The 18,877-nt window shown below is 43.2% G+C and overlaps 1 protein-coding gene across 1 annotated transcript; it reads right to left on the minus strand.

The window, feature by feature from the left end:
• Positions 1-3,398: 3,398 nt before the first annotated feature.
• LOC132869286 (NHP2-like protein 1) lies at positions 3,399-11,210 on the minus strand. The gene is made up of 3 exons (XM_060902624.1): positions 11,003-11,210; positions 8,516-8,636; positions 3,399-3,892 (listed from the first exon to the last, which is right to left on the minus strand). The coding sequence occupies exons 1-3, from the start codon at positions 11,003-11,005 to the stop codon at positions 3,630-3,632; spliced, it is 387 nt and encodes a 128-aa protein (XP_060758607.1). The 5' UTR covers positions 11,006-11,210; the 3' UTR covers positions 3,399-3,629.
• Positions 11,211-18,877: the final 7,667 nt, after the last annotated feature.

An 18,877-nucleotide genomic window follows, 5' to 3' on the forward strand; every position in this document is an offset into this window, starting at 1 on the left:
GAGTGTCCTGTACTGACCCTGGATTGCAATCCTAACAAGCATTTTAAGACGAGATGGAAAGGGTTGTTTACAGCAAGGCTCTGCGTCCATCACGTTGAGATTAACTAAGCAACACAAGTAAGTTTGTTCTGGTGGAACATTCCTGCATGACATTTCCTGTCTTGTAGAATTCATCCCAGAATTGGGCAGCTCAATATACAGTGGTGCTTGAAAGTTTGTGAACCCTTTAAAAATTTCTATATTTCTGCATAAATGACCGAAAACCATCAGATTTTCACACAAGTCCTAAAAGTAGATAAAGAGAACCCAGTTAAACAAATGAGACAAAAATATTATACTTGATCATTTATTTATTGAGGAAAATGATCCAATATTACATATCTGTGAGTGGCAAAAGTATGTGAACCTTTGCTTTTAGTATGTGGTGTGACCCCCTTGTGCAGCAATAACTGCAACTAAACGTTTGCGGAAACTGTTGATCAGTCCTGTACACCGGCTTGGAGGAATTTTAGCCCATTCCTCTGTACAGAACAGCTTCAACTCTGGGATGTTGGTGGGTTTCCTCACATGAACTGTTCACTTCAGGTCCTTCCACAACATTTCAATTGGATTAAGGTCAGGGCTTTGACTTGGCCATTCCAAAACATTAACTTTATTCTTCTTTAACCATTCTTTGGTAGAACGACTTGTGTACTTAGGGTCGTTGTCTTGCTGCATGACCCACCTTCTCTTGAGATTCAGTTCATGGACAGATGTCCTGACATTTTCCTTTAGAACTCACTGGTATAATTCAGAATTCATTGTTCTATCAATGATGGCAAACCGTCCTGGCCCAGATGCAGCAAAACAGGCCCAAACCATGATACTACCACCACCATGTTTCACAGATGGGATAAGGTTCTTATGCTGGAATGCAGTGTTTTCCTTTCTCCAAACAGAATGCTTCTCATTTAAATCAAAAAGTTCTATTTTGGTCTCATCCATCCACAAGACATTTTTCCAATAGCTTTCTGGCTTGTCCATGTGATCTTTAGCAAACTGCAGACGAGCAGCAAAGTTCTTTTTGGAGAGCAGTGGCTTTCTCCTTGCAACCCTGCCATGCACACCATTGTTGTTCAGTGTTCTCCTGATGGTGGACTCATGAACATTAGCCAATGTGAGAGAGGCCTTCAGTTGTTTAGAAGTTACCCTGGGGTCTTTGTGACCTCACCGACTATTACACGCCTTGCTCTTGGAGTGATCTTTGTTGGTCACCCACTCCTGGGGAGGATAACAATGGTCTTGAGTTTCCTCCATTTGTACACAATCTGTCTGACTGTGGATTGGTGGAGTCCAAACTCTTTAGAGATGGTTTTGTAACCTTTTCCAGCCTGATAAGCATCAACAACGCTTTTTCTGAGGTCTTCAGAAATCTCCTTTGTTCGTGCCATGATACACTTCTACAAACATGTGTTGTGAAGATCAGACTTTGATAGATCCCTGTTCTTTAAATAAAACAGGGTGCCCACTCACACCTGATTGTCATCCCATTGATTGAAAACACCTGACTCTAATTTCACCTTCAAATGAACCGTTAATCCTAGAGGTTCACATACTTTTGCCACTCACAGATATGTAATATTGGATCATTTTCCTCAATAAATAAATGACCAAGTATAATATTTTTGTCTCATTTGTTTAACTGGGTTCTCTTTATCTACTTTTAGGACTTGTGTGAAAATCTGATGTTTTAGGTCATATTTATGCAGAAATATAGAAAATTCTAAAGGGTTCACAAACTTTCAAACTCTCCATTAAAGGTGGGGTAGGAGATTTTGGAATAACGGTTCCCGCAAGCCATATTTTGAAAAGAAACAAGCCCGCCCTCGCCATGCTCCCACCCCCGCGTCTCGTTAAGTTAGAGTGTAGAGAGCTTGGAAAAATAGCTCAAACTTTCTCATTTAAATTGTGTTTTCATCCTCAATTTTCACTCCACACACATAATTTTCTCAAAAGTAGTAGCCACACTTGTCCTGATTCACACAATGTGTCTACCTACACGATAGGATTTACAGTTTTTGAATGAGAAGCCTGAAAGTGAGGAGAGGGCAGGCGCGCAGCCCCATAGACTGCCATTATAAACTTGGCAGAAAAGTCACTCGTTTTTAACTCGCTCTAGTGACCTCAGTTTTTACACTACAGACAAAAAAATTACATCAGTGTGTTCAGGGGAGCCTTGTGGCACTCACTGTGAAAGAATTTTCACAGTATCTCCTTCCGTTTTCCTGTAAATCCCCGTTGTTTGGAGGGACTTTTTTCTATGCATTTCTGCCTCTCCCTGCTCAGTGCGCGGGTTGGGGGAGGGGCTGCTCGCTCTCTCTCTCTCTCTCTCTCACACACAGAAGGGACGGGCTGCTCGCGGGCTTCAGTCTGATTGACGTGTCAGTATCCAATTATTTTGAGGTGGTACCTCGATAGGATTGGATGGCGTTTTTCCTTTATTTTACACTGTAGACTGGATTAAAATATTTCGTTTTGGGGTCAAACCTTCTATTGTACTGCTTGCAACATGGGTGTGAGGAGCTTTTCAAGCAATATGGTAAAAAAATACTCCTGAAAAAAAATCTCATACCCCACCTTTAAAGGTTTGCCAACTACAGTGCCATGGTTACATTGAGGCATTATACCAATAGTTTATGAAATCAGCAAAACTTTTCCTATTATGGTGACATGAATAGTGGTTGCATTAGTGGTTTGACCCCACTTTTTTTTTTTGGTCATGTAAACGTTTTAGCTAGGGAATCTAAGTCATGGTATTTTTTGATAGATTTTATTTTTTGCCAAAATGACCCCCAGTTTTTTTTTATTGCTATCTGAATCTAACCTACATAAACATTTTACATCTTTATAGATTGTGTTTGATTGTTTATGCTAAATAAAGTTTGCACTCAAAACCATAAGACATGCTGCTCACAGCACATCATTGTGCAGTTCAGACACCTCCTCTCTGCAATCATGCTCTGCAATTTATGCCTTATAACCATCAGATGTCACCTTTGCACGTGTGAACTACTCATATGATCCGATTGTTGCCTAATAAACACAGAACATTAGCGTTACACCACTTGCTTTTGTTTCAAAACCTCACTGCTGCATCTAAGACTCATTTATAATAGCTGCAGTTAATCTTTTGACCACCAGATGTCACCAACGTGCAGAATGCCTGCAAAAATCTTTATTCTATAGTGAGGAGAAAGGCTTAATTTTGTTCCTCCAGACATACATGAGATACTGTTCTTAAAAACCCTCAGGATTATACTGCACAGAAAACAGGATGTTGTGCCTCAATACCGTCTCTACAGACCTCTGAAGAAACTTCACTGGATTTAAAGCAACTGCACACAGTGGAAGTGAACATTTCATTTATTACAAGCAAGTAAAATAGTTTCTATGGAAAATGCTCACGTGTATCAACTGATTTTTACAAAAGTTGAGTCAAATGTAACAAAACCAGATGTGTATATATATAATTTAAATTGTACACCAGAAAACAAGAACATCTGAATTAAAATGACAAACACTTCAATGTTTTCAAAAAAAAAAAAAGTAAGCTCATTCAAAACATTCGTCGGCATTTTGTCTTTCCCAAATCAGACCAACAGTCTCTCAATGGCCATCTGCACAGACTGGATCTGAGGCTTCAGCTGTGAGCCCTCCTTTATAGTGACCGAAGTGGCAATTACAGGCCGAGACACTCCGCACGCTCGACCCAAGGCCTGCTTGGAGCGCACAAACACATACGGGACGTTCTTATCCTCACACAACAGTGGCAAATGAAGAATGATCTCCAGAGGCTCTGCATCAGCAGCCATCACAATGAACTCTGAGATCCCACGATTGAGTGTTTTGGTGGCTGGAGGGGGAAAAAAAAAAAAGAAGAGGAAATAAAACAGTGGGAAATCATGAACCAGTACCACATGTGGATTACCATTAAAAAGTTACTCAGTCACTATTTACCAAGCAAGCACTGACTCAAGTTTATGTTCCTTAATGGTAGCATTCAGTTTCCCTTTGTTTTTTTGCAAACCATTTCATAACATTCTGGGAACGTTCCATTTTGGTTAGAGTAATATCTCAGTGGACTGCGACAGCCCGCGACTAGTTGGAGACACAACAATTGCGACAAAATATGCGAATTAGCAACAATTTTCACTTGGAATCACACTGAATTGATATTTGCATATTTTACCGCAATTGTCTCTCCAACTAGTCGCAGGCTGTCGCAGCCCGGCTTTCCCTCGGCAGGCAGGGAAGTAGAGGAAGCTTCACGGAAACTGACTTGAGAAGGGTTCGCGACGGCTTTGCGACACCAGCGACGCATTTGTGGCTATTTTGAGAGAAATTGTCGCATGAATTTTTTGAACATGCTCAAAATTTCAGCAAAGAAGAAGCAACACTTTGCGACTCATGCAAGGAAATTGAGAAGCCCCGCAAATGTTTCAAGACACTTGAAATTCTCTTGCGAATGACTTTTGCAATTTGTCGTACGCTGTCGCAGCCCAGTGAGATACTGGCTTTAAAGTACATACTGTTCCCAAAACATCCAGGAACCTTTAAAAGCCCAGCATTTAAAAATCAATCAATCAATCAAGTTTTATGGTTATTTGACAATGGACAATGAACTTTTACCAAAAGTGGCTTTTAGTAGGTTTTTTTTTTTTTTTTAGAGATATTTACATTACAAATAGAAAAGCAACTGTTTAAAATTATTTTACTAATCAAAAGAGAACGCAGATAAATATATTCTGCAGAACCAAATGTAATTAGACTACAAATTAAAACATGTCAATTATTTTATTTCAGTATAAAATAAAATCTCAACAGGCATGTGGATGCACATTCAGATTTAAAGAGAATTTTTCCCCACTGGCTTAGCCATCTTTGTGGCTGTGAAAACCAGAGTTAATTTTGTATTTTTTGTGGTTTAATAATTATTTAAGGATGGCAAGGTGGTGCAGTAGTTAGCACGGTGACCTCACAACAAGAAGCAGGCTCTGGGTTCGAATCTTAGTCAGCTCGGGCCTTTCTGTGTGGAGGTTGCATGTTCTCTTTGTGCTTGCGTGGGTTTCTTCCCACAGTCTGAAGATATGCAAATCAGATCAACTACTACTATAAAAGTAGCAAAGCCATGGCCTAAGGGTTAGAGAAGCAGCTCTGGGGCCGGCTCCATTCCCTGGACCCAGCTCCATTCCCTGGACCAGCAGGAATGGCTCTGGAGCGCCCTTGAGCAAGGTAACTAATCCCCAACTGCTCAGGGTACGTTGTACGCCATTCTGGATAAGAGCATCTGAGCAATTCCAGCGTTATGGATGTGACACTTGAACTCAAAATGGCAACAAATGACCCAGTGCATGTTTTATTGTCTCCCAGTATTTAAACAGGTGTTGCATATTTTAAGGCTGTACCATACTGGAGAAGTGATAGAACAAGAACAATTCCCACAGTACATCTAGGACATGCCAGAAAATGCCAATAAAAGATGCGTTATGGATGTGACAGAAAAAGTATCACTTTTCTTGGGTGACTGTACATTTTTATCAAACTCTGTGAAATCGTAAACCTAATGTCGAAATGGAAAGATCCGTTTGATAGAGGGGTCCAAGGTGAATATTAAAAAACCTTTGTTTAAAATATTTTGTATTTCATGCAGAGTTTCAGAAGGAAAAGTCAGCGTTATGGATGTGACGAAATTCCGTTATGGATGTGACGCGTCTGAAATAGACATGGCATATGTTTAGAAAATCAGCAATTTAACCACCATAACCCTTTGAAAAACTCTCTAAATATCAGCTAAAACTATCAAAGTTCTTAAATAATATTTAGGATGGCTATTGTTTTGCTGTTTTGTGGATTTTAGCATACATTTCTGTGGCTTGTGGCAATAATATAGAATTGTACATGATCAAAGTTGATTTTAGCTTGGGTTTTACATTATAAGAAAGAAAGACTGACAGTGACACATTAGGTTAGTTACAAATTGATTCAACTTATTCACATCTGTAAAATACAGGCCTAGGTGATATCTCTGGGAGTGGTTTTGATGTATTACATGTTGCTTTATTTTTGCATGGTGAGGTTGACATTTACATGGAATTGCCCATCTGCTACATGCCTGGAATGTAATTAATTAATGTAAATTGTCCACAAGTGTGAATGGTTGGTTGTTAGCCCTGCGATAGACTCGCAGCCTGTCCAGCGTGAACCCTACACCTCACCCAGTGTTAGCTGGGATTGGTTCTAGCTCACCCAACACCCACAGTGGAGAAGTGGCATAGAAAATGAGTTTTTTATTATTATTATTATTATCATCATCATCATTATTAATAATAATAAAATACAGTTGATAGGAATAGTTTCGAGAATGCTCCTCTAACCATTTTAAGTCACTAGAACTTTCCTTAGCAACACTGAAGAACCTTCTCCAAAGTTCAAATGATTTAAAAGCTATAAGGATATAGCATATTTGCCAACCCTCCCGATTTTGGCGGGAGGCTCTCGATTTTAGCCTCCGTCTCCCGATCGTATTTGTTAAAAACTGGATAATCTCCCGGTTTGGGGAAATCCCTACTGCCAAGTTAAAAATACTCCCAATTATGTCCAATCAGAATCGTATGAGAAACACTGCTGACGCCAACTGATTTTTAACCAATCAACGAACAGAACGACAGTCACTTCCGTAATGTAGGATTCACCCAGGCTGTCTGACATTTTTTACAAGCAGTCATTCATCATGGCCACTAAACCCAATACCAAACGGCAAAAATTTGAATGCAAATACTGGGTTGCATGGGAGAATGAATTTCCATGGATAAGCAAATGCTCGACCAGACAGTTACACATTTTAAGGTAAAAATACCTTAAATCAGAATATAATGGACATTTGAGTGTGAAATTAAACTCGTCTTCCACACCATTTCAGAAACAAACTGTACAACTTCTAAAAGTGTTGAGTGAAATTTTGCATGACAGAGAATTTGTTTGGTGAGTGTATTTGAATAGTGTGGTCGTGTCTTAGTGCTATTTTGAATTTATGTTTGAAAGTTTTAAGTGAAAGTTTACAAGTGAATTATCTGGAAAGTGATTGATTTTGATGGAGTTTTGAGGTTTTAAGTGAAAGATTACGAGTGAGTGTATTTTGGTCGTACTAAAATTTTGCGTTTGAGTGAATTTCTTTGTGGAGTATATTTTGATAGTATGGTAGTATTTATAGCACCATTTTTAAATTTTGCTTGAAAACTTTCAGTCAAAGTTTGCAAATGAGCAAATTCCTTTGATGCATTCCGATGGGATTTGGATAGGATTTCTAGTGCTTTTTAAACATTCTGTCGGAAAGTGTTTAGTGAGAGAGATGCATTTTAGTAGTATTAAGACAGTGCAGCATTTATTTAATTGAGGTGTTACTATTTTGGTCAAATCTTATGAAAATTTAATTTATATATGATATTATAGTTCTCTGTATTTTTACATGAGCTTACAGTACAGAAGGAAAACACATTTGATGCAATCCAATAATACTTTCATTCACTGTGACTATTTTAAGAAATTATAAACATTCTTCTAAAGAATCCAGCCACCAGGGGTGCATAAGCGTACTCTTGGTGCCGGTCCCAAGCCTGGATAAACTGGAGAGGGTTGCATCAGGAAGGGCATCCGGCGTAAAACTGTACCAAATCTAACATGCGACCGTACCCTTAACGAAGAGGCAGGAGGCAAAGTGGGAGGTGGTGGAGCTGGGGATGTTAAGGTTTGTGATGGGAGGTTGGACAGGATAAGGAACGAGCACATCAGAGGCACAGCACATGTGGAGAGCTTGGGAATTAAGCTAAGAGAGATGAGACTGAGAAGAGATGCAGAGCATGTTGGAAGGAGAATGTTGAGGATGGAGCTGCCAGACAAACAAAAACGAGGAAGGCCAAAGAGGAGATGCATGGATGTGGTGAGAGAAGACATGAAAGTGGTAGAGAAGGATGCGGAAGACAGGGAGCAATGGAGATGAAAGATCTGCTGTGGCGACCCCTAATCAGGAGCAGCCAAAAGAAGAAGATAAACATTCTTCTAAAGCATCACTTGTGTTATTTTCTGTGGGTCTCTGTATGTATACAATATTCAGGCATGAGATTTTTCAGCTAAGAATCTTATTTAAGACTTCCCTTTCATTATTATTATATTAAAATTCAAGAGTATTCAGATTTTTCACTCTGAGCTCCCTCATGCCTGATACAGGAATCCTATAACCTATAGGAATTGATAGAACAATATCAACAATTCAAAACTCTTTAATTGTATAAATTTCAAATATTTGCAATTAATTGGGATCCACTGTTTTTATCATTTCAACCGCGCATCATACCCTCGTCCAGTTGAAAATGTCTTTCATGCACTTTTCTCCCCATGAGAATTTTGAAAAAAGTTGGCAAGTATGATACAGAGAAACCGATAACTGTGAGCGAAGTATTTCCTAAAATCAGCTCCTTACCTTCATTAGCTCCTTTCCTCAGCTGTTTATAGTTAGAGGCTTGTTGCACCAAATCCAAAATGGTTTTAGTTAAAGTGGCGTCAGCCAGAGGATACGCCTTTGGGTTGACTTCTGGTTCGGTCTGAAAACAAATGAATACAAACTGAAGGAATTAAATTTTCATGTAGAACTTTTACTAGCTGTTTTTTCCCCACTAGATCAGGGGTCATCAAACTACGGCCCGCGGGCTGACTCTGGCCCGCCACCCCCCTTTGACCGGCCCCCCAGCCCCTCTGCCCCCCCCACCACTTGAACCGGCCCTATGAGGCAATCCCCAAAAGTGGTCATGGCCTATTTTTTTAAATAGCTTTTTGGCAAATAACATGTCTGCATCTTGTATTTTGTTGATTTTATCAACTAAAATTGATATTTAATTATAAAATGAACTATTCATATTTTCCGAATTTTCGTCATATGCTCGCGATCAAGCAGTGACAGCCAGCGCACGCGCAGAGAACCGTCAGTGTTCAGGACAGCAAAATGGCTAGCGGTCAGCGAAAAGCTGACAGAGAGTGCAGAGTTTTTAAAGAACAGTGGACCACCGATTATTTTTTCATCCAGTGTAAGGACCGTGCAGTTTGTCTTGTATGTAAAGAAAGTGTGCCGGTTTTCAAAGAATATAATCTGCGTCGTCACTACGAAACCTGCCACAAACAGTATGCTAGTTTGCAAGGGCAAACAAGAGAAGACAGGATTCGGAGGATGAAATGCGGACTGGCTGCACAACAGAATGTATTCCTTCGCCAAACCCAGATCAACCAGGCTGCTGTCCGAGCTAGCTATAAAAGGTAGCTCACCTACTAGCTACCCATGGAAAGCCGTTTACTGATGGGGACTTTGTTAAAGTATGCATGCTTGCTGTGGCCGAGGAGGTGTGTCCCGACAAGAAGGATGCGCTCAACGCGGTGAGTCTCTCCGCACCTACTATGACCAGGCGAACCGAAGATTTGGGGGACAACGTGTATGACCAGCTGAATGAGAAAGTGTCAGAATTCGAGTTTTTTTTGCTTTGGCCATGGATGAGAGCAATGACGTGCAGGACACAGCACAACTGCTGTGATCTATTGATCATATTATAATGTCACTGTTTTTTTATTTATTTATTTTATAGGCCTATTTATTTGGCCTTTATACCACAGTGCTACACACAATTATTATTATTATTATTATTATTATTATTAATAATAATATCAACAGGTCTACCTACAATTTATAATTTTCCACTCACCTTTGCCAGGGTCAAGCACCTCAACTAGGCAGATGTTTCTTACCTTGACAGCTTTGATGTTATTTTTATTAGAAAATAAATAAATGGAATATCTGTGGTATTTCAAATTAAAACAAAGTGTGAAGACTCGATTACTACTTTTGCAAACCACTAGTAAAGATAAACAAATATGTGCCAGGAATCAAGTGTTGATACAGGAGTGTGGGGGATACAGGAGTGTGGATATAGGAGTGTGGGGATACAGTAGTGGGGGGGATACAGGAGTGTGGATACAGGAGTGGGGGATATAGGAGTGTGGGGATACAGGAGTGTGGGGATACAGGAGTGGGGGGGATACAGGAGTGTGGGGATACAGGAGTGTGGGGATACAGGAGTGTGGGGATACAGGAGTGGGGGGATACAGTAGTGGGGGGATACAGGAGTGTGGGGATACAGGAGTGGGGGATACAGGAGTGGGGGATACAGGAGTGGGGGATACAGGAGTGGGGGATACAGGAGTGTGGGGATATAGGAGTGGGGGGATACAGTAGTGGGGGATATAGGAGTGGGGGGATACAGTAGTGAGGGATACAGGAGTGGGGGATACAGGAGTGAGGGATACAGGAGTGGGGGGATACAGGAGTGGGGGGATACAGGAGTGGGGGGATACAGGAGTGGGGGATACAGGAGTGGGGGGATATAGGAGTGGGGGGATACAGTAGTGGGGGATATAGGAGTGGGGGGATACAGTAGTGAGGGATACAGGAGTGGGGGATACAGGAGTGAGGGATACAGGAGTGGGGGGATACAGGAGTGGGGGGATACAGGAGTGGGGGGATGGTTGTGCCAGGCTAGTAATCTCTACTACACAATGAGGCTTGCTGATGGTCATATTTGTCTGGGTCATACAATTCTATGTTCTATAGCTGAGCCGACCCCCCATCAGTCAGGAACCACAATGTGGCCCGCAAAGAAAAAAAAGTTTGGTGACCCCTGAGCTAGATAATCCGCACTGATGAAGAACTTTCTCGAACACGTGAGTGACCGCCACATGCTAACCGTGTTAATAAGCACACACACATTCACTGAACACACACAAAATAAATCCTCTGGTAGAAGCTTAACATTCCTATTAAAAAAAACTACTCCACTCCTTAATGAAGTTAAACTGTGCACAGCCCGCTAACAGGCTAGCCGTACAGTTAGCATTACACATGGAGGAGAGAAACCACTCTACTCACCATGATTACTGCTTGAGAATAAAGCTTCTTCAGGAAAACAGAAAGAGTTTATTCGTCCTCTCGGCGTGTGCTTCACGGAGGACAAAATACAAATTTAACTGATAATAACGAAGCAGAAATAAACCGCTGTGATTATTCCACGCGCTGGATTTAGCTTTAATGCTAACGTTCCCGTCCTGAACAGCTGACTTCTTCTGCGTCTCCTCCACTCTGTGTTCACTGAGCAGTTTGTAAACACTGCTGACTAGCGGAGCTCCCCGGTATTGCACCCACAGGCAGTTTAAAAACTTTCAACGATTATTTCTTAAAAGTCGAGTGAAGTCGAAAATTGTAGAAGTCAATTCAAAGAGTTAAGTCGGAAATTAGATTTTATCCCTGAATCAGTCGAAAGAGTTAAAAAAAACAATGTGAAGAGAGAGAAAAAATATATAACTGGAAGAAATGGTGGACACTCCAGCAGGTATTATTTTAATGAAATATTTTTGAATGTACTTTGCATATATATCAAGGTAAACTCTACACAAATCCAGTCTCAAACAGAATAGACTCCATCCAGCCATTATCTCTAGCTGCTTTATCCTGTTCTACAGGGTCGCAGGCAAGCTGGAGCCTATCCCAGCTGACTACGGGCGAAAGGCGGGGTACACCCTGGACAAGTCGCCAGGTCATCACAGGGCTGACACATAGACACAGACAACCATTCACACTCACATTCACACCTACGCTCAATTTAGAGTCACCAGTTAACCTAACCTGCATGTCTTTGGACTGGGGGGGAAACCGGAGCACCCGGAGGAAACCCACGGGGAGAACATGCAAACTCCACACAGAAAGGCCCTCATCAGCCGCTGGGCCCGAACCCAGGACCTTCTTGCTGTGAGGCAACAGTGCAAACCAGTGTGTATGGTGGTGTAGTGGTTAGCACTGTTGCCTCACAGCAAGACGGTCCTGGGTTCAAGGCCAGTGGCTGGTGGGGGCCTTTCTGTGTGGAGTTTGCATGTTCTCCCCATGTCTGTGTGGGTTTCCTCTGGGTGCTCCGGTTTCCTCCACAGTCCAAAGACATGCAGGTTAGGTTAACTGGTGACTCTAAATTGACCGTAGGTGTGAATGGTTGTCTGTGTCTATGTGTTAGCTCTGCGATGACCTGATGACTTATCCAGATCTGGGCTATAGTGTATATATATAATTTTTATATCTACATTTTGAGTCTATTCTGTTTGAGACTGGATTTGTGTCGAGTTTACCTTGCTGTTGTTCTTGTCTCTATTCATGTTGTTGTATTGTGTGTTGCTTAACTGTGTGTTGCTTGTTTTGTTGGTTCTGTTACTGTCCTGGATTTGTGAATAGTGATGCTGCATTTGTCTTTTTTGACAAAAGACAAATGTGTATTTGTATGTATGTGTATTTGTATCCTATTTTGTTTTATGTCACCTGCCTAGGAACTACGGAAAAAAATGAGCAATTATGCTAACTCCTGCTTATTTACATTATGTATTATATACTATTGTTCATGAATGTGCACTGTCCCTATCAAATAAACTAATACAATATAAAAATAAAAATAAATAGCCTGCTTGGTCGGCGTTTAATGATGTAATTCCGGGTTTGAACACTGGGTGTCGCTATAATCACATCTAAAACCAATCAGCTCTCGTTTCTTCTCCTCTTTCCCAAGACGAACAGAAGCTGAATGCCGGTGAATATGGCTACCTGGCAAAATAACTCATTTTCATTCAGAAGAAAGTATTTTTTGTTTAATTTGCCAGCAATCAGCTGATATAATAAAGGAATATAAAATGAGTGAACATTAAAATATCGATTTACATATAAATACAGACAAACTGCTCACACATCACCCAATAAGTTTGTCATTGTCATTACAGGGAATGTAATGATTCTTTATTATTCGTGTAACTCCATATTTCTTCTCCAGCTCACCCCCAATTAGAAAAGTTTGGACACCATGGATTACAGGGTTAACAGCGTAATTTAGTACTAATTAAAAATAAAGCTCTACAGCTAAGGGCCATGGCCAACTTTGGAGAAAGGAGATGATAAAGCGAGACTGCGCTGATTCATTCCTATGGGCTCATTCATACACACATTTACACCTCGGGGCAATTTAGTGCAGCAAATCCACGTACTGGCATGTGTTATAGAAGGAGAAAGGAGACTGGAGAACCTGGAGGAAACCCACACAGACACAGGCAGAACATGTGAAACCCTACAGAATCTGTAACCCAAGCTAATGTTTGACCTGGTGATCTGGGAGCTGTTAGGAAGCAATGCTGCCCAGTACACCATGTGCCACCCTCATATGGATTAATGTTAGAAGAGAAACTCGATTCAGTTCAACTCTGTTAATGAGCACGTCTCAAAAAGTGACATTCTAGAATGTTGTTATTGTGCATAAAGACACAAGACAAAATGTACTTTTATTAGACCCCAGCCTCATTCTCAAGCCACACTGTCAGAAATAGGGGTACAGTAGGAGTCCATTTCTGTCCCCCAAGGTACAATCTACACTAATATACCCCTTATGACTCATTATTGGACTTCAAGGTAACTATGTGTACCTTTTTCAGGTTAAAAAGGTACATATATGTTCCCAATTAGTATATGAATGGTACAAATAAGTGCGTTAGGGGGAACTGCCCCAGCGACAAGCCATTGTACCCCTACAGGTACAATAATGTACTTTGTTTTCTGAGAGTGTATGTTTAAAAAAAAAAATCACCTGTTGCTATACAGTGTTTTGGCTTATTGTAGTGAATATCATGTTTACAGTTGAAACTGGGGTTAAAATCAATTCTAATTTAGTTGTGCGACTCTCCAGCCATCCACTTAAATCTAGATTAATATAGAATAAACCAGTTCCTGAACTACAACAACTTTTAAGTCAGGAATCTGTGACAGAGCTGTCGTCCAAAAACCCCTAATCATCTCTACACATCGAGCCCCAAGCTCCAAAATCAAACTTTTACACACAAGCACACAATCCCTTTGTTTTGTTTTTCCGACCACTTAAAAGAGTGTCTGCATTTAGGATCTGTCAAGGAAACTGAAGGAAGCAGTTTGAGGTCAGTTGATCTCATTTTGTTGTCTTGTGATGCCTGTTATAACAGAACAGATTCATTCCTCTCAATGCTGCCTGTTGTTGGTCTCCAGCGTGATGTCATCGAAGGAACATATGGTCTACACTCTGGATTTTCTGAGTAATGAGTTGTGGATATTTGTTTGAGCATGTGTGTTCATCTTCATAACACTCTCTGTGTGTTTATAGTGGAATTTAAAAGAGGAAATTGTGGTTTGCATGTCAAAACGTTTTCTCACACATTAAAGGACAAGGATGGAGCCAGACGTTTTACAACGGGGTGGCCAGGTTAGACCTCCTGATGTTATTGGGGTGGCAGTCTAGAGTGTAGCAAAATGCTAATCCTCAACTGGGGAAAATAAGGTGACATAATGTGGCTGAATAACTTTTTTGTCAACTAGCAAGGTAGAAAAAAGTTATCGCTAACATAACATTAGGCTACAGTTTATGAAGTACACTAGTGTTCCCAATTCAATATCAAATCAAGTTTATTTGTATAGCACTTTTAACAACAGACATTGTCGCAAAGCAGCTTTACAGAAAATTAAAGGCTTTAAACATGAGCTAAATTTATCCCTGATGAGGAAGCCTGTGACGACGGTAACAAGGAAAAACTCTCTCAGACGACACGAGGAAGAAACCTCGAAAGTGAGAGGAATCAGATTCAAAAGGGAACCCATCCTCATTTGGGTGATAACAGATAACGTGATTATAAATAACTCACTTCTATAACTGTGTCCTATATAGTCACAATGTATAACTGTGAAAACAGGAAAATCATTATAGATTGAACATGAAATCTCATATCATTATCTCTAGCCACTTTATCCTGTTCTACAGGGTCACAGGCAAGCTGGAGCCTATCCCAGCTGACTACGGGCGAAAGGCGGGGTACACCCTGGACAAGTCACCAGGTCATCACAGGGCTGACACATAGACACAGACAACCATTCACACCTACGGTCAATTTAGAGTCACCAGTTAACCTAACCTACATGTCCTTGGACTGTGGGGGAAACCGGAGCACCCAGAGGAAACCCACGCGGACAACACGCAAACTCCACACAGAAAGGCCCTCGCCGGCCACGGGGCTTGAACCCGGACCTTCTTGCTGTGAGGCGACAGCGCTAACCACTACACCACCGTGCCGCCCAACATGAAATCTGTTTTGTTAAAGTTATAAACTGTTCATTGATGGAAACTTGAGTGCAAAACTGTTCATGACAACTGCAGTCCTAAAGTTAGCAAGTCAACTGTATTCCTTGGACATAAATATATTACTGTAAGTGTCCAAGTGTCTTCCAAGTGCGACTTTCGACTGTTCATATGGAGCCGTCCTCTACAGGAGCGATGTAATGAGACTCCAGCCAGACATAGGGCATGAGGATGGATCAGGCGGGTCCAAGGAGCAGAAGAGGTCAGCATCTTACTGGTGTCCCAGGATCGACATGTAACTCAACAGAGAGGGACAGACAGAGGGACGAGACGGGGGGACGCAGGTTGTTAGGTATGCCCAATGTCACCTAATGAGTAAGAACAGGATACATTTTGCGCTGAGTGCAAGCAGGGACTCCAGCAAGACTAACTATGACTGTTAGGACTAGGACTGTTTTGGCCTCTAGAGGCCGCTGTTATTTCCTTTTCATGTCGTGTTTATTTTGGCCTCTAGAGGCCGCCACTGTTCCTGTGTCTTGTGTTTGTGTTAATTGCCTAATTATCTTCACCTGTGTCCTTAATTAGTTTGTCTATTTATACCCCTGAGTTCAGTCCTCTTGTCACGGAGTCTTTGTGCTGTTATGTTTATCTCCAGTTTCCTTTGTACTGTGTTTTTTTGATCTTCTTAGCTTTTGTATTTTTGCACTTTGCTTTTCTTTTGGATTACACTCTTTGGTTTTTTTTGTCTTTTGTTTTGCCCTGTATATAGTGTATATAGTTTAAATAAACCTTTTTGATTCTTTTTCTACTTCCGCCTCACGCCTCTGCATTTGAGTCATCCCCCTGGTGGCCTAGTGGGGGTTTGCTGGATCATCACACCAACGAACCAGGTTCGAATCCCAGCAAAACCCTAACAGAAAGACTCCGTCATGACCGACTCAGCAGAGGCTGCTTCAACTGTCTACCCGGCCAACCTTCAGGGAATTATGGCAGCTTTGACACGCTTCGGAGCAACCATGGACGCTCATGGACGTACGCTCACCAGCCAACGTGAGGCCCTCGCTCGCCACGAGGAACTGCTTCAGCAAATTGGGAAAACCCTGGCACAGCTGACATCTCTGCCTGCATCTCCTGCTCCTGATCCAGTTCCTGCTCCTGATCCAGCTCCCACTCCTGCTCCAGTGCCTCCTGCAATGCTGCCTTCTTCACCTCGCGAACCCAGCCTTCCTGCACCACAGAGGTATGACGGCAAGCACAGTGAGTGCCGAGAGTTCCTTACCCAGTGTCAACTCACCTTTGAGCTTCAGCCTACCACCTACACCACGGATCGCCGCAAGATTGCCTTTGTGATCACCTTATTAGCTGGTAAGGCGCGAGCCTGGGCTACTGCTATCTGGCAAAGACAGGGACCTGAGTGCTTTGATTTCCAGCTGTTTTCTGAAGAGATGCTTCGGGTCTTCGATCAGGCAGACATCAGTACCGACGCAGCCCGAAAGCTCATGTCCATCCGGCAAGGAGGAAGCGTCGCAGATTACGCCATCTCGTTCCGAACACTCGCAGCAGTAAGTGGATGGAACGAGACTGCCCTGGTGTCAGCCTTCCACCATGGTCTGTCTGACCCCATCAAGGACGGTCTGGCCTCTATTGGATGCCCAAGTGACCTCGAAACCCTCATCTCACATGCTATTCGTCTGGACAACAGGATGAGAGAACGCCACCAAGCCTTGAGCCCCCCCAGCCTCCCTACCTCTACCTGGAGACCGTCTACCTCCTTCAGTGACTGTCCAGAACCCATGCAAGTGGGTCGTACTCGCCTCTCCGCATCTGAGAGGGAGCGCAGAAGGAGGGACAAGTGCTGCATCTACTGTGGCAAGCCTGGTCACTTCCGAGCATCATGTCCCGAACTCTTGGGAAAAGGACCGCCCCGTCCAGCCGAGGGAGGGTTGTGACGGGGCCTACCCTCTCTCCCGGACTCCCTGGCCAAGGAATCTACATCCCGGTCTCCATCTCCTGGGGTGAGTCTGTCCACTCTTGTCAAGCTTTGATAGACTCAGGGGCGGCTGGGAACTTTATGGATATTCACTTTGCCCAAAGCATCAATATACCTACTGCACCTCTTGAAGTCCCTCTGTCTGTGTCTGCCCTCGATGGCCAAGCGTTAGGTGATGGAAGAGTCACCCAAGTTACTTCTCCAGTCTTCCTCCAGTCTCAAGGTCACAAGGAAGAAATATCCCTGCACCTGATTCCTTCACCTGAGTTCCCAGTTATTCTAGGCCTTCCTTGGCTTATTCGCCACAACCCTCGCATAGACTGGGTAACAAGCCAGGTTGTGGAATGGGGCCCTGCATGCCATGCCTCTTGTCTGCTCTCTAGCTCTCCTGTGTCTCCTGCCGAGCCCCCTGATCTCACCGAGTTATCTCAAGTTCCCACAGAGTACTGGGATCTCAAGGAGGTATTCAGCAAGAGCAGGGCCGCCGTTCTTCCTCCGCACCGGGCCTACGACTGTGCCATCGACTTGCTCCCTGGGACTACCCCTCCTCGTGGCAGACTGTTTTCACTCTCTCAGCCAGAACGCAAGGCCATGGAGGAATACCTCAAAGATGCCCTGGTCTCTGGGTTTATTCGACCCTCCACTTCACCTGCTGGAGCCGGCTTCTTCTTTGTCGGCAAGAAGGATGGGGGGCTCCGACCATGTATTGATTACAGGGGCCTGAATAAGATCACTGTGCGCAACCGATATCCCCTTCCGCTGATGTCCACAGCTTTCGACCTGCTCCAAGGCGCCACCGTCTTCACCAAGTTGGACCTACGGAACGCATACCACCTCATCCGTATCCGACAGGGAGACGAGTGGAAGACTGCCTTTAACACCCCGTCTGGGCACTACGAATACCAGGTGATGCCCTTCGGACTCACCAACGCACCAGCTGTTTTTCAGGCCCTAATCAACGACGTCTTAAGGGACATGATTAACCTATACGTTTTTGTCTACCTCGACGACATCCTTATCTTTTCCAAGACCGTGCAGGAGCACCGCCACCATGTCCGCCAGGTTCTCCAGAGGCTGCTACAGAACAATCTGTTCGCCAAGGCCCAGAAATGCGAATTTCATGTTCCCGAGGTCTCCTTTCTGGGATTTATTGTACGGACAGGCCAACTCCAAATGGACCCTGCCAAGACCCTGGCCGTCCGGGATTGGCCTACTCCCAAGTCCGTTAAGGAGGTTCAGCGGTTCTTAGGATTCGCTAACTTCTACCGCAAGTTCATCAGGAACTTCAGTTCTGTGGCAGCACCCATGTCAGACCTCACCAAAGGGACAGGTGGATCTTATGGCTGGTCTCCTCAGGCAGAAAAGGCGTTCAAAGACCTCAAGGACCGCTTCTGCACGGCACCCATTCTGGTTCTCCCGGACACCTCCCAACCATTCATCGTGGAGGTGGACGCCTCGGACAGTGGTGTCGGCGCGGTGCTCTCTCAACGTTCGGAAGGAAAGCTGCACCCCTGCGCTTACTTCTCCCACCGCCTGAGTCCTGCTGAGTCCCGGTACGATGTGGGGGATCGAGAACTGCTAGCGGTCAAACTGGCCCTTGAGGAGTGGAGGCACTGGCTGGAGGGAGCACAACATC

Source organism: Neoarius graeffei, chromosome 20, assembly GCF_027579695.1.
Source record: "Neoarius graeffei isolate fNeoGra1 chromosome 20, fNeoGra1.pri, whole genome shotgun sequence".
Classification (NCBI taxonomy): domain Eukaryota; kingdom Metazoa; phylum Chordata; class Actinopteri; order Siluriformes; family Ariidae; genus Neoarius; species Neoarius graeffei.

Coding starts and splice junctions, on each gene's coding strand:
- LOC132869286 (XM_060902624.1), bottom strand. Junction 3,893..8,515: donor GAGGAAAGGAGCTAATGAAG/GTAAGGAGCTGA, acceptor TTCCCCCTCCAG/CCACCAAAACACTCAATCGT.